Source organism: Lepidochelys kempii, chromosome 6, assembly GCF_965140285.1.
Source record: "Lepidochelys kempii isolate rLepKem1 chromosome 6, rLepKem1.hap1, whole genome shotgun sequence".
In the NCBI taxonomy this organism is placed as follows: Eukaryota; Metazoa; Chordata; order Testudines; family Cheloniidae; genus Lepidochelys; species Lepidochelys kempii.
Genome location: NC_136385.1, coordinates 107,239,743 through 107,254,455, shown reverse-complemented (window position 1 = coordinate 107,254,455; position 14,713 = coordinate 107,239,743). Strand labels below are relative to the sequence as shown.

Sequence of the window (14,713 nt, the reverse complement as noted above, 5' to 3'; positions counted from 1 at the left end):
TGCATTTGCATACTAGATGTAGAACTGATCAATGAAATTGTTTTTAATTGTTCACTTTATTAATATAACTTCATAAGCAAAGTTTTATTAATCAACATTCATTCATAAAACCGGTTACCCCAATAACTGGCTAATTGAGTTTCACTTTCAATCCAATTGCTGCTTAAATCGCTGAAACTTACACTGTTTCAACATTGTAACTTCTGTTCACTGTTTGTCATTCCTTACACTTGTCCATATTGTAACTCAAACTCCATTTTAGCTTGTCCCAAACTCCATTTTAAAATGCTCACTTCATTTTGTAAAAGCTTGCTGCACCCTTCATTTTTGCAAAACCCTGCTGTAATCTTATTACTTTAGTTTAGATGTGTGAATGAGGTATGTATGGATGATGGAATCAACCTCCAGCCCCAGCCTGTCCTGATGAAATAAAGTGTAAACACCCAACCGCTAAAGATGCAGACAACAGCACTGACAAAGTAAGAGGAGTCCACCCTCAAAAGAAAAGAACAAAAGTACAATTGAAGAAACATCAAAGCCAGGTCCTAGGCTGAAAGTCATGTCTGCAATTGACAGGTGATCAATCACACCGAACCCAGAGGCAGGGTGACACAGCAAGACCTATAGACTCTGGATTCAAACTAAAGCCTACAAAAAGGATGGGTGAGATGGAAGACTTTGAAGGGTAACATTCTGCTGCCAACATGGAAGGGCATCGGTGCATGCCCAACAGAGACCCAGCTCTTCCTTGTGCCTGGTTTTCCTGGCCAGTTTGCCGCCACAAGCTACAAACCTAAGCCACGAACTCAAGCTACATTCAGGACTGGTAACTATACAGCAGCTGCAGAACCTGTATGTGTGTATGAACGAACGTGTGAATGAATGTGAAACTGAATGAAATGTTATAGCTATAACTGACTGGCTACTATGATTCTTTTTGTATTCACAATAAATGTGACATTTTGTCTTATCCTCTTTAATAAGATCCTGCTGATTTTTTATTTTATTGGTTTAACATAGAGGCACCAGAGCTCAAATATTCTCATTATTTCCCCATGTGCCCTCCTATATGCTTTGAACGGGAGGGACAATAGAATAGACGCTTCTGAAATACAATATAAGAACCCTCAGGACAGATGAAAAATTACCTAATGTTATTACCCACTAGGACTTCTTAGGGAAAAAAAGGAATGGAATTCCTCATGAGCAACTCTACCTATGCTTTCAAAGGTCCAAAAATATGTCAACTACACTTCATGGTCAGTGTGACAAATCTGAAAGGATCAATATGGACACATGGTCTTTGTCCATTGCAGAAGATTTCCTACCAGTACAAGTAGCACAATCTCTGTACCATATTTATAGAATCATAGGACTGGAAGGGACCTTGAGAGGTCTGTAGATGGTCTGCTCAAGGACTGAATGGAAGAAAAAAAAAAAATCTGGGAACTCCAGGTATCACCAGGGTTGTTTCACCATAACATTCTCATTATCTGAGTCCACAAAAGGGACATTCAAGACAGGGTGATAATTAGTGTGATTATCCATATCAAGGTATAGCTTTTTTGTGCACAGGCTGAACATAGCTTCTTAAGCAATGCTGGCATATTGCTCTCATTTTGTTTCTGAATAATCAGGCTCGATTCACCAACCCCAAGAGTTCCAGTGATCAGGTTTTGTGGATGGTATGTTGGAAGACATTTTTTGGGGGTGTGTGTGAAGGGGGATTTCAAAAATTTCTTATGTCATAGCATTCAGAAGCATTACAAGAGTTCCCTCCCCAGTGCCCTAGCCATCGTCATGCTTCATCTGTTGCAGATCATTTATATACCATCATGACTTGTGAGAACAAAGCTGAGGAAAAGGTTTATTGGGTGCCATGATATTGAAAATCAAGGACTGGATATTACTGTACGAATTCACCAGCCATCAATAGTGGGGTCTGTGTTCTCATTATAAAAGGATAGTTCACTTAGCCTCCAAAAGTGGAACCTTTAAAATGGGTACATTGTATGAGCCAATGGCAGTTAGAGTACATTTCCCCAAATTATAAGAGTAAACAAACACTCCTGCAGTAGTGCAAGCATGTTCTTAGATTTGTACTTCAGTGACCATTAAAATATGCCATTTTATCTATGTAAAAATATTGTATTATTTCCATGGAAGAAAAATATACTATGTTTCTAATGGCTTATATAAAAGTTTGTTTTTATTCCATACCAATAAACTGTGGATGTATTTCAAGTTCATCAAAATAGTTGACAACAGTCTCATCTTCAGTGTTTAACTCTCTGAAGAGACTGAGAGTTCTCAAGAACCGGTCCTGAGTATAATGAGTTCCAGCCACAACACTCTCTGGAAGATTCATTACTCGGTTTTTTAGGAATTCATCTGAGGCATTCAAAGAAATAACATATTCTGTGGAAAAAAAACATTTTTGAGAGTTAGATGTAATGTCATAATTTTTGTTTTATTTTTCTGCTATCACTAGATATCATCTATGAATAACAAATTCCAAACTACTAGTGAATAGAAACAGATGTCAAATCTTTAAATCTCTCCATACAAAACGGCATTACAGAACGCTCTGTCTCCAACTGTGTACGCTTGTAGCAATTCACCAATATTTAACAGTGAACAAAAGTGCTTTGGAAAGAACCCTGATATTCCAATGTTATCTCAGTTAAAAACCGTAAAGTTTAACTACAAACTATGGACCATATCCTGCCACCCTTACTTATTGAACTCAGTGGGACTATTTGGGGTGTAAGGGACTACTCAACATGAGTAACAGTGGCAGAATCTAGTCCTAAAGCCCCACAGAAAGCTACTATACACACCAGTCAAAATGCTTTAAATAGTAAAATCTGAAAAGATCTATGTGAATTGTGTGGCCAATGTAGTAAATAGGACTGGAAAACTTAACTCATCTATTCAAAAGACCTCATGGACTAGATTACTACAGTCTGGGATTTCTAATCTCATAAATAAATGTACCTATGCTTGGGTTAAGTAAACTATCAGGCACCTAAGCAGTACATAAAAATAAAATATGCCAGATGCAATATAATTTAGTGTCACTGTTATCTGTAGTACAGTGGTAGGGAAAAATACTGGAAAGGCATGTGAAAACATTTTACTTTGTATTAGTTTAACAGTCTCAATTTTTTATTCTTTATAAAATAAAAATCTTTATTCATATCTTTATTCAGCTTCAGTGAAAATGCTCCCTCTGCTGACAGGTGGGCTTCTCCTGTCAGTATAGGCAATCCACTTCCCTGAGAGGCAGTAGCTATGGTAACAGGAGAAGCCCTCCCATTGACATCACGCCAGGAGGTAATCAGTATACTTGTGTTGCTAGGAATGTGGATTTTCCATGTCCTTGAGCAACATAGTTATACCGACATAAGTTGCTAGTGTAGACTTAGGGCTAGTCTACTCTGGCAACGCTAAAGCGCTGCCATGGCAGCACTGCCACCTCCATGAGGGGCATAGCTACCAGAACTGGGAGTGCAGCTCCCAGCGCTGGGGCACTGTCTACACTGGCGCTTTACAGCGCTGAAACTTGCTGTGCTCAGGAGGGTGTTTTTTCACCCCCCTGAGCGAGAACTTTGCAGCGCTGTAAAGCGCCAGTGTAGACAAGCCCTAAGCCTCAGATAAAGCTGCCACTAAAGTCAAAGGAAATAAGGACTAATTTATCTCATTTTATAAATACCATTGTAAATTGGTGAAGCAGTTTAGCAAAGTCAAGCAGTAACATCTTTTCTCGGGGAGAAATTTATAGAACCAGGTACAGCATAACAGTCAGTAAAACTCAGAAAATGAACAAAAATGCTTCCCACCTCAGCATAGCCATGGGTTGAGAGTGCAACCTTCTCTCATATAGTCACTCTTCTTTTCTTGGAACAGTTGTGTTTTTAGACCTCCCCTGCAGATCCTGTTGCCAGGGTCATCACAGTGCATCACAATGATTTATTCATGTTTTCATTTTAAAAATGTGGACTACAAGTGTCTCAATTTATGAATAGAAGAAGCTGCTTGGTTCAAAAGTTAGTGCTTCATCATCTGTTGCTGTCTGTCTAGAGGTCTGGACCAAATCTTTGTTCCAATGAGATTAGGGCCACTATATGCTTAAATCCAGCAACAGAAGGAGTGCTTCTTAATGGTGTGAGGATTCTTTTAAAACTCTGCCCTTTGTAGTATAGTAAACTTACCAGGAGTGATTAATTTATTATAGCGAGGCACTTTGCTTCTTGTCTCTTCTTCCTCATCATCTTCAACTAAAATAAAAGTACTATATAATTAACACTGTCACCTGAAGAAACTATATTACTAACGTTAACTAAAGAGGTGCTAGTAACAATATCTGTCCTTTATGTAGTACCAGTTCTTTATATGGTCAAATGACACTAACTAATGAATCCTGACAGCACCATTGTGAGATAGGTGGGTAAATAATTCAGGAAAAAAAGTTTAGATACTTCTAAATAAGAAGCACAAATGATGCTAGATCTTCATGATTCAGAAGAGTTCTATTGTTTAAAATTAGCTTGGTGCATATTCATTCTCTCTTCTCCCCCCTCCCCCCGATATGGTATATGAACATCGGACACAGAGATCCGGCCAGCCAATGCAGGATTCTGCTGAGAGACACACTTTTCTACATCTCTGAGCTGGAGCAGCATGCACACCCACCATCTTCTGGCCAACTCCTGCTACTGGCAATAGAACATATACTAGCTGTTTTGGGGAGCTGGGGTGGACATGTCTCCGAATGTGTAGATAATGCCTGCTTAGAGACTTGGGGAAAGATCCTCAACTGGTGTAAATCACATAGCTCCATTGACTTCAGTGATTTTCAGTGGAGTTATGCTGATATACATGAACTGAAGCTCTGGGCTGGCCCATTAGCTGGACTCTTTTCTTAAAGCAGTCCTGTGGAATTCTTACATAGGTGGAATAGGCTCCTAATCTATTTCCCCCCAACAACTCACTATACACTAGCTCAGCACACAGAAGGACTGAGCCCTCCATGTTTGTACATTTATTTATTCATTCCTTTATTTACCAGGACATATTTTGAAAACACTGACTTCCTTAACTAAAATGAAGTGATATAGAATCCTTCAATTGCAAGCTTCTTGGGAAAGGGACTGTTTTTATATTTGTGTCCTATACAGCAATCAGCATAATGCTGCTGGTGAACATATAACAAATAATAATACTCTGCATAGAATCATAGAGCTGGAAAGGACCTAGAGGTCATCTAGTCCAGTCCTCTGCACTCGTGGCAGGACTAAGTATTATCTAGACCATTCCTGACAGGTGTTTATCGAACCTGCTCTTAAAAATCTCCAGTGATGGAGATTCCACAATCTCCCTAGGCAATTTATTCCAGTGCTTAACCACCCTGAAAGTTAGGAAGTTTTTCCTAATGTCCAACCTAAACCTTCCTTGCTGCAATTTAAGCCCATTGCTTCTTGTCCTATCCTCAGAGATTAAGAAAAACAATTTTTTTCCTCCTCTTTGTAACAACCTTTTACGTACTTGAAAACTATTATCATGTCCCCTTTCAGTCTTCTCTTTTCCAGACTAAACAAACCCAATTTTTTCAGTTTTCCCTCAGAGGTCATGTTTTCTAGACCTTTAATTATTTTTGTCACTCTTCTCTGGACTCTCTCCAATTTGTCCACATCCTTCCTGAAATGTGGTGCCCAGAACTGGACACAATACTCCAGTTGAGGCCTAATCAGTGGGGAGTAGAGCAGAAGAATTACTTCTCGTGTCTTGGTTACAACACTCCTGCTAATACATCCCAGTAGTACGTTCACTTTTTTTTTGCAACAGCGTTACACTGTTGACTCTTATTTAGCTTGTTTCAGAGTAACAGCCGTGTTAGTCTTTATTCGCAAAAAGAAAAGGAGTATTTGTGGCACCTTAGAGACTAATCAATTTATTTGAGCATGAGCTTTCATGAGCTACAGCTCACTTCATCGGATGCATACCGTGGAAACTGCAGCAGACTTTATATATACACAGAGAATATGAAACAATACCTCCTCCCACCCCACTGTCCTGATAATAGATAATAGATAAGCTATTACCAGCAAGACAGTGGGGTGGGAGGAGGTATTGTTTCATATTCTCTGTGTATATATAAAGTCTGCTGCAGTTTCCACGGTATGCATCTGATGAAGTGAGCTGTAGCTCACGAAAGCTTATGCTCAAATAAATTAGTTAGTCTCTAAGGTGCCACAAGTACTCCTTTTCTTTTTACTATATTTGCCCTTTTCCAGTCTTCATACATACATAACAAATACAGCAGAACTCTGTAACTTACGATTAAATAGATCTTTTGCCTGGTCATAGGTCTTTGGAAACCCATCCAAAATATATCCTTGATTCTTGCAAGGCATAGACTTTAGCTTTTCTTTCATGAATCTAATCACATACTGATCATCCAGACGACCTGAAAATTTAACATATGCATTCAAATAGAGTTAACCTATGTATGGTTTATGTGGAAGATAAACATCTGAAAGATTTTACTAACATTTTTATACACTTGTCAGAGAGTCTTTGAGTTGAGATCTGAGAATGCCTAACTATCTGCTTGGCATCACTATTTGGTAACTACACAGAATCACCTATGGTAATATGTACTGATATGTTACAGAGTCTTCAGAGTACTACAAAATTATCATCAGGTATAAAATGAAAGATTCCTTTCATAAGACTGTTTATGTTTGATGAGTTTAACTATTATCCCAGGATCAAAGGAGTAAAAATAAATAAATTGGACATAGTAGTATAACATACTGGTAACGTCCAGGGACTTGCACTATCTCCTGAAGCATCTAGAATTAATTTCTGAATTTACTTCACAAAACAAAAAAAACATTTAGAGAGAGGAATGTAGCAGAACAGTTAAGCTTGCAAAATGTTGGATTTTACTAAGGGCCTCAAACAGTTTTACAAACACATATTCAATTTGTCATTAAAACACTTGGCAAAACCCATGTGAGACAGGTATCATGCTCACTTTCAGATGGGTAAACTGAGACACAAAGTAGTTTTAGTGACTTGGCCCAGGTCATTAAATAAACATTACAATAAACCCCCAATGTCCTGGGAATAAAACTCAGATTCTTACTTCATCTGTAATCATGACTCCAACTCCCTCCCCTTCTTTTTGCTTCATTTTTAAAAAGTCTTAGTTAAATATATATAATCCACTGTAATCAAAATATTTTGACTGTAAAAGCTTTCATTGTTTTAACAGTAAAGCAAAGTCATGCAGGAGATAATGCAGCAGTGCTCATTAATTTTGCAGATAAAGCATACATTAATTAGACAAAACAATCCAGTGCTTTTTCCTGGGAAATCATTGCAGACCTCAGTGTGTTAAGAAACACAAGGCCAAAAGCACACATGATTTAGCCACAAATAATAATTAAAACACTTATATGGCACTTTTTCCATCCACAGGCCTTAAAGTATTTTACAAACATGAGTAAGCATTATTTACCCTTCACCAAAGGGGGGAACCAAAGAACAAAAAGTTAATTGATTTTTTTCAAGGTTAGTTGCGATCAAGAAACCCAGTAAAACCTGGCAAGCTTTTTACTTTAAGTGACATTAATTAGGCTTTCACTTCTGAAAGGTAAGCATGATATAATTAATTACAAAATATTCTTGCCAAGAATCTAGAGAGACTGAATATAGAGCTGTAAGTAAAATGTCAGTTTGTAGTGTCAAAAGGGCTGCATAAAAATATATGCAGAAAACAATTGCTACTATTATAATAGCTTTTCAGTGTTTAAAAATGTATATGACTTTTAACAGACACATTAGTTCAAATTTTGCCCCGTTACTCTCATACAATCCCAATTATTTCAGTGGAATTGTACAAAGGTAAGTGAGGTAAAGGTTCATAACACTGCAAACAGAAGGCATGACCCTTGTCTTCAATGGGAGCTATAAGGTCTAAAGGTACAGGCACAAATCAATTTCCTGATTTTTCATTTGTATAAAAGTTACATCTATTAACTAAAATCCAGGCTACCATTATCAGTATGCCTTTCCCTTTCACACCTTACCTCCATTCTGCTCCATGTTTTCTTTGACTCCATCTAAGAGTTCTTGTGCCTCTTCTATACTGTTCCCTTCTTCTTCTTCATCTTCTTCTCCCTCCTCTCCCACCTCTTCAGTTTCCACTGTTTCTTTAGGAGCAATAATTTTTTCCTATATACAAAAATAAGGTTCAAAAATAGTTTGGCTAAATTCTGCCTTTGGTATTAGACAGGTATAATTAAGGACAACATTTGGGCAACTGTCCGCATCTTAGTTTCAGACTAATAGCTGAAAGCCTGTGCTGTCACACAGGTGTAATTCGTAAAGTTATGTATGTAAAAAAGCCAATAATGGCTCAGGTAGATGGTAACAGACCATGAATCCCAATGACGATTGAACCTGGTGATATTTTAAACAAAAAGCGCTCTCAACCATGCTTGTAGCTGTTTCCATTGCTTCACATTGGTTCAACAGACATTCTAGGCTTAAGAGTGATCTTTGGGGTTACTGTGTGTGCTGATTGTGTTGTGTGGCTGGTTTTGTTGATTTGTGAGTGGGGAGTGTTGTGTGGATGGCAAATGAGGGGAATGTGCCACAGTGACGGTCTATGTGTATTTGGGGTTATTGTATATGCTGGTTATGTTGTGGAGGGGAGGCTATGTTGTGGGTAGGGGGGAGTTGTGCAGATTCCTTCATACAACCAATGAAATTTTTGCATGCAAAATAGCTGTAGACTAAGGGCGGTGATTGGGTTGATATCACAATGGTCTAGGACCCTTGGCATGGCATAGACACATGCCTTCCTGTAGGTGTACACAGTACGGGTGTAACTCAAAGTCAAAATGGCCGAGAACTTAAAAATTAGATGGTAACAGACTCCGAATCCTAGTGATGATTGAACCTGGTGATATTCTGAACAAAAAGAGCTTTCAACTGTTCTTGTAGCTTTTTCCAGCTTCACACTGACTCAGACATTCCAGGCTTCAGAGTGACACACATAAGAACATAAGACACACGGAGTGACAATCCTGGAATTTTATTATATAGATATGGAGCTCATCTAAGGCTCTAAGCTGTGAGGTTCTGAGCCATCTTCACTAATTACAATCAGTTAAAATAAGGCGTGCTCAGTACTCAGCATGTCACAAGATCATGCCTTTACAGCCTAGGTTAAATAAAATATTTTTTGGCTTTTGCAGATATTGAAAAATGGAAAAGGCAGGGATTAGTTTCAACAGCAACAGTTGGGCATCTACAATGGAGTTAGGATATTTTTAATTCCTCATTGCATTCTACTAGAAGAAGGTTATTTCCTATGGTCATTCTTCAACTTCTAAATCACAGTTTTCTAACTAATTCATAAATGATTTCAAACATTTTACATTTTAAAACTATGAAAACCAAAATAATAATCCTAAAGAAGAGTTACCCACGTACCAGATTTTCCATTGCTTCAGAAATTACATCCTTTATTTTAATGTGATGTAGCATATAGTGTTTGCAGAGTTCTTCAGCAATGGTAGATTTCCCAACTGCAGGAGGACCAAGAACACAAATTTTGACTGGCTGAAAGAAAAAAGATAAAAAGGAATTAAGCAAACAGTGTGATTGTTTTAAATGACTGGTCTTTCCCCTAGGACCAGTAGAAAATATATGAACAAACAAATTAACATACAATTGGATACCTATTTTAGATGAACTTTCAGTGTATAAATTCTGCCCTTGGATGTCCTATTTCTGGAGCTCAGTGTCTCCTACAATTCTTGACATCTGGGCAGCTCTCCTCTCTCTGCAGCTTACAGAGATGGATCAAAGTTTTGGAGCCACATGGTATGGCCGTGCTCCCTCAGCTCCTACTTTCCTCTAGTTTTTCTGACGCTGACATGTGTGGACAGTGCTTTTTAAAGCTCCCAGTTTACATCTGCCTATGGTTTTGGGTTGCGGGGGGAGGGGAATGTCAAAATTTGGGGCAGGGCTGAGCAGCAATTGTCCTCCCAGCCTCTCTTCCCCTGTTGGCCAGTTTTTTTAGCCGTGTGTTGGAACCCTCTGGAGCCTGGGCTGCAGTGCATCCTGCCGGCTCCTCTGCACCTTCTGGATATGGCAGAGTACCCTAAAAAGCACCAAATGAAATCCATATGGTGCTCCATCTGTGAGACTGCCTTCCCAGGCTCAGCAGACAGTGATGTGTACCCAGCCTACACCCAGCCTTCTACCCCTAATTCTGTTAGGTCCCAGTGCTATGAGTCAGGCAGGCGTGTGGAATCCTCTCGCCACCAGAGCAGCTGTGGTTCCGACATGGCAAAAATGGACCAAGAATCTATAGGCAGGGCAGGGAGAGGCTCCAAGTATGAGGAGGGCCTAGTGAACCAACTCAGGGGGTAATTCCCAGTGGGCCCCTGGAGAAAAGAGAAAGCAGATTTACAAGGTCACAAATCTCCCCCTTCCCCCAAGTTCTAAAAATGGATTCTGATCACTCTGGAAAAAGAAACAGGGATCATAAGTAGGGTGACCATATTTCCTTATGCTGAACACGGGACACCTGGTAACATTACTCATATTCAAGTGATTTAAGCAGCAATCAATCGTACAAACATTCAAATTAACATCAAGTTGACTGAGCCCCTGTTAAAAAGAAATACTGCGTAGTTGGATTCTTTTTATTTACCTTATTATCTTGAAGGCTTTAGGGTTCACACGGGGAGGGGTGACACACATGCACTCCCATTCACCTCTCTCACAGGGGGTGGGAGTGAGACCAACAAACCCGACCCTCCCTGCCCAGCGCTCACTGCCCTCCATGCCTGGCTGGCCAGGCTCTCGGGACCGACCTGCCTCTCCTGGTACCTGGCACTGCATCTTCCTGAGGCAACATGTTGGGGGGAAGGGGGGGCGGGTGTGTGTGCACACAGGGTCACATGCCCTCCCCGTCCCCAGATTTCTGCTACCAGGGTTCACACCAGAATGTGGCCAGCAGCAACCTTTCAGCACTGTATGGGAGGGAAGGGACAGGAGCTGCTTCCAGCTGCAGGGGAGAGGGCGGGGCAGGGATGACCTAGCCCATCTCTTGGCAGAGCTCATCTCCCCTCCACCCCACCGCTCCCGGGTGGCTGGAAGCAGCTTGTCCCTTCCTGCCCGCACAGTGACAAAAGGCAGCTAACACCTCAAGGCTGCTGCTGGCCACTGACATAACCCAGCCACCTCTTGTCCCTCAGCTACAGTGCAAGCAGGAAGGGTTAAGTCCTAGGGATGCATTGTGCACCAGGGCCCAGGGAACTTGACTGTAGGGGCTTCAGCGAACCCAGGGCAGGGGGGATGAAGAGGGTGCTAAGCCTCTGCTATGGAGCCTGCAGGTTCAGGCGTGAACAGGCTGGAAATCGCTTCCCCTCTGCCACTCCAGAGCATAGTTGAGGGGCAAAGTGGCTTCCCCATGCCAGCACTGTGTGGGGCTTTGGCACATACAGGTCTCGGCTCTTCCTGGCCAATGCCCCAGGCCAGAGGGTCTTGGGATTTCCCAGGGCACCAGCCCAGCCAGACGCAGTAGGGGAAGGAAAGAGTCTGCTGGCCAGGCTGGTGGTGAGTTCAGTGCTCTAACCAGGGGCTGGTTTTCTGCCCAGTGCTGGGAGCAGGACATGTCCTGCCAGTGGGGATATGGAGGAGTAGCAGGGCTGCCGGGGGGGAGGGGCACGGGAAGGGACAATGCAGGGGACAGCGAGAGGGGGAGCATGTAAAGGGCCAATAGGTGAGCAGCAGAGGCGACATATAACCAGTCACCACTTGCCCTCACTCACCAGCCACTGCAGCTCACAGGCAGTGCCAGCTGGAAACGGGGAGGGGGCCCTGCTGGCCACGAGCCAGCATGCAGCAGGGGCTGCGCTAAGGGACCAGCCCCTGCCACCAGCCTTGCACACCCACCCCCATAGTCAGCCACTGGACCCAAGCCATTTACCGCTGGTAGGCGGGAGGCTGGCAAGCAGGGATCTAGCCAGCAGCAGGACCTGCCAGTACTGATGCGGGGGAGACAGAAAATATGGGACAATTTTCCCATTTTTAAGAAAAAGTCAGGACACTTGCAGGAGGGCTTAAATACAGGACTGTATTTTTAAAAACGGGACGTCTGGTCACCCTGGCCAGATAGAAGCCCGCTGTGAATTTTAAGAGTCTACTCTAATAACGTTTAACAATGTAAGTAGAACTGTGCATGTGTAAAAGATTACAGAGTAATCATGTTTTTGAGGAAAATAAAAGATGAAGTAGCCACAAAGCTAGAAGAAACTGGTTTGAGCTAACACTAAACCTATGCTGTCAGGGGATGAGAGTGAACATGGAAATCAGGGACTAATACATATGTTTAAAAAACAACAACAAAAAGTTATAAATAAAACTGTGTAACAAAGGGAGGTTGAAGCTGTATGTCCAGTGTTGGAAGTGATTGTGATGAGATCATCCTGATGAGCTTCCCACTTGTAATTCATCACTACTTGATGAGTGTTTTTGCCTTAATAAAGATTTGTGAGACCCATCTGATGAGTAAGAGAATCTCAATTCAGTAATAACCACTCCTCCTCCTTCCCAATCTGGCCAGGAGGGCTCTGGAAGCATTTCCCCTCACTCCTCCTTGAGTGAATAGGGTTCAGCAGATGGAGACTCAGAAAGAGATCTCGTGAGATGACTTCAGATTTTCAGCAAGGCTAGCAGCAAAAGACCTCACCAAAGTCATGACAGAGATTGTACACTCTCTCAGCAAGCTAAAAAAAAAAAAAAGCTTAAAAAATTAAAAAATAAAATAAAAGAAAGTGAAAAAGGGGAAGAAAAAAGCATTAAAGAGATAGTATGAGCCCTTTCACTCCTCCCCATCTTCCAAAGAGGAGGATGGATTGTCAGGCTCTGTCTCCCATCATGACCAGGGAAAGACTCAGGAAAGGTATTTTCCCCCTGAGAAATTCAAGGCCATGTGAACCAAACAATGTTGTATCCACTATTCAGATTCAACCTGAACAAAAAACTGAGAGTAAGTGTACGAGCAAATTTCTCCCTTCAAAATTCTCTCCAGAGGCCCTGATTCCCCCTTTGAGGAAGTAATTACAGATGAATGGGACAAGCCAGACAAAGGTAAGCACATTGACAGAACTGGATCTTGGGTTCTACAGGATCCAGGAAACAAAAGTCCCAGTTACTGAGATATCAAAGGTCGATGCAACTGTAGCATGTCTAGCTAAGGATATGGTTCAGAAGCAGAGTTCTAACCGAAGGATCTCATGGATAGAAAAATGGAGGCCACTCTCAAAAGAGAGGTTTTAGAGTAGCAGCCGTGTTAGTCTGTATTCGCAAAAAGAAAAGGAGTACTTGTGGCACCTTAGAGACTAACCAATTTATTTGAGCATAAGCTTTCGTGAGCTACAGCTCACTTCATCGGATGCATAAAGTGGAAAATGCAGTGAGGATATTTTATACACACAGACCACAATCTTTCTGGTCACGCGATTACAGACATGAAAGTTGCGATATTACAACAGAAAAGCTTCAAAACCAGACTCCAGCGAGAGACTGCTGAATTGGAATTCATTTGCAAATTGGATACAATTAACTTAGGCTTGAATAGAGACTGGGAGTGGCTAAGTCATTATGCAAGGTAACCTATTTCCCCTTGTTTTTTCCTACCCCCTCCCTCCCCACTGTTCCTCAGACGTTCTTGTTAAACCCTGGATTTGTGCTGGAAATGGCCCACCTTGATTATCATACACATTGTAAGGAGAGTGATCACTTCAGATAAGCTATTACCAGCAAGGAGAGTGGGGTGCGGGGAGAGAAAACCTTTTGAAGTGATAAACACCCATTTTTTCATGGTCTGTGTGTATAAAACATCCTCACTGCATTTTCCACTTTATGCATTCAATGAAGTGAGCTGTAGCTCATGAAAGCTTATGCTCAAATAAATTGGTTAGTCTCTAAGGTGCCACAAGTACTCCTTTTCTCAAAAGAGAGTGATGCCTCCTCAGCGTCCTTCGGGGCGTCCCTAGCAGCTACTTGCTTTGCAGGGCATCTCTCTTCTGACTGAAAGATCTCAGAGCCCTCAAGGATAGAGATCACCCTCAGACTGATTCTATTTTAAAGAAAGTTGCCCTGGCAACAGCATTTGCTCAATGGATGCTATGAGATTCTCAGCCAAAGCCATAGCCTCCAGCTCAGTGACCAGATGCCACTACAGGCAGGTGTAGTACTCTGCCGAATTCACAGAAGCCCTACGTTTTGGAGATAAACTAGCCAAGGATAGTGGCAGACAATGCTGCAAAATCTAAGCAATCCCTTCCAACACAACACCATGCCTTTAAGAGAGTACATGACAGCGTTCAAACAAAGGTTTTCCTTTTGGCCTTCATCCTCACAGAAAGACCAGTGAAGAGACAGCATGTTCTCCAGAGGAAAGCCGTGGAACCGTGGCTCGGGAGAAAAGCCCCAAGGGAACCCGGCTGCTCCTAAAGGCTTGTTATGACAAAGACCACATAGGTCTTCACCCAGAACTGAGCTTGGGTGCAGGATTTACCATTTCCTGGAGGAAAAGGTTGCTTTGACCACAGACCTGTGGGTCAGGGAGATAGTGAGCCAGGGATATGCTCTTAAGTTATGAGCTCCATCCCATCAA

General features: G+C 41.7%; 1 protein-coding gene across 1 annotated transcript in view; it reads right to left on the bottom strand.

The window, feature by feature from the left end:
• AK7 (adenylate kinase 7) overlaps nucleotides 1–14,713 on the bottom strand; it is a 63,428-nt gene that overhangs the window by 19,504 nt on the left and 29,211 nt on the right. Inside the window, exons 11-15 of the mRNA XM_073349601.1 lie at nucleotides 9,511–9,639; nucleotides 8,100–8,244; nucleotides 6,341–6,469; nucleotides 4,215–4,280; nucleotides 2,221–2,418 (exon numbers count right to left, since the gene is read on the bottom strand). Coding sequence (XP_073205702.1) covers nucleotides 2,221–2,418; nucleotides 4,215–4,280; nucleotides 6,341–6,469; nucleotides 8,100–8,244; nucleotides 9,511–9,639 — 667 coding nt within the window. The remainder of the gene's footprint in view (nucleotides 1–2,220; nucleotides 2,419–4,214; nucleotides 4,281–6,340; nucleotides 6,470–8,099; nucleotides 8,245–9,510; nucleotides 9,640–14,713) is intronic.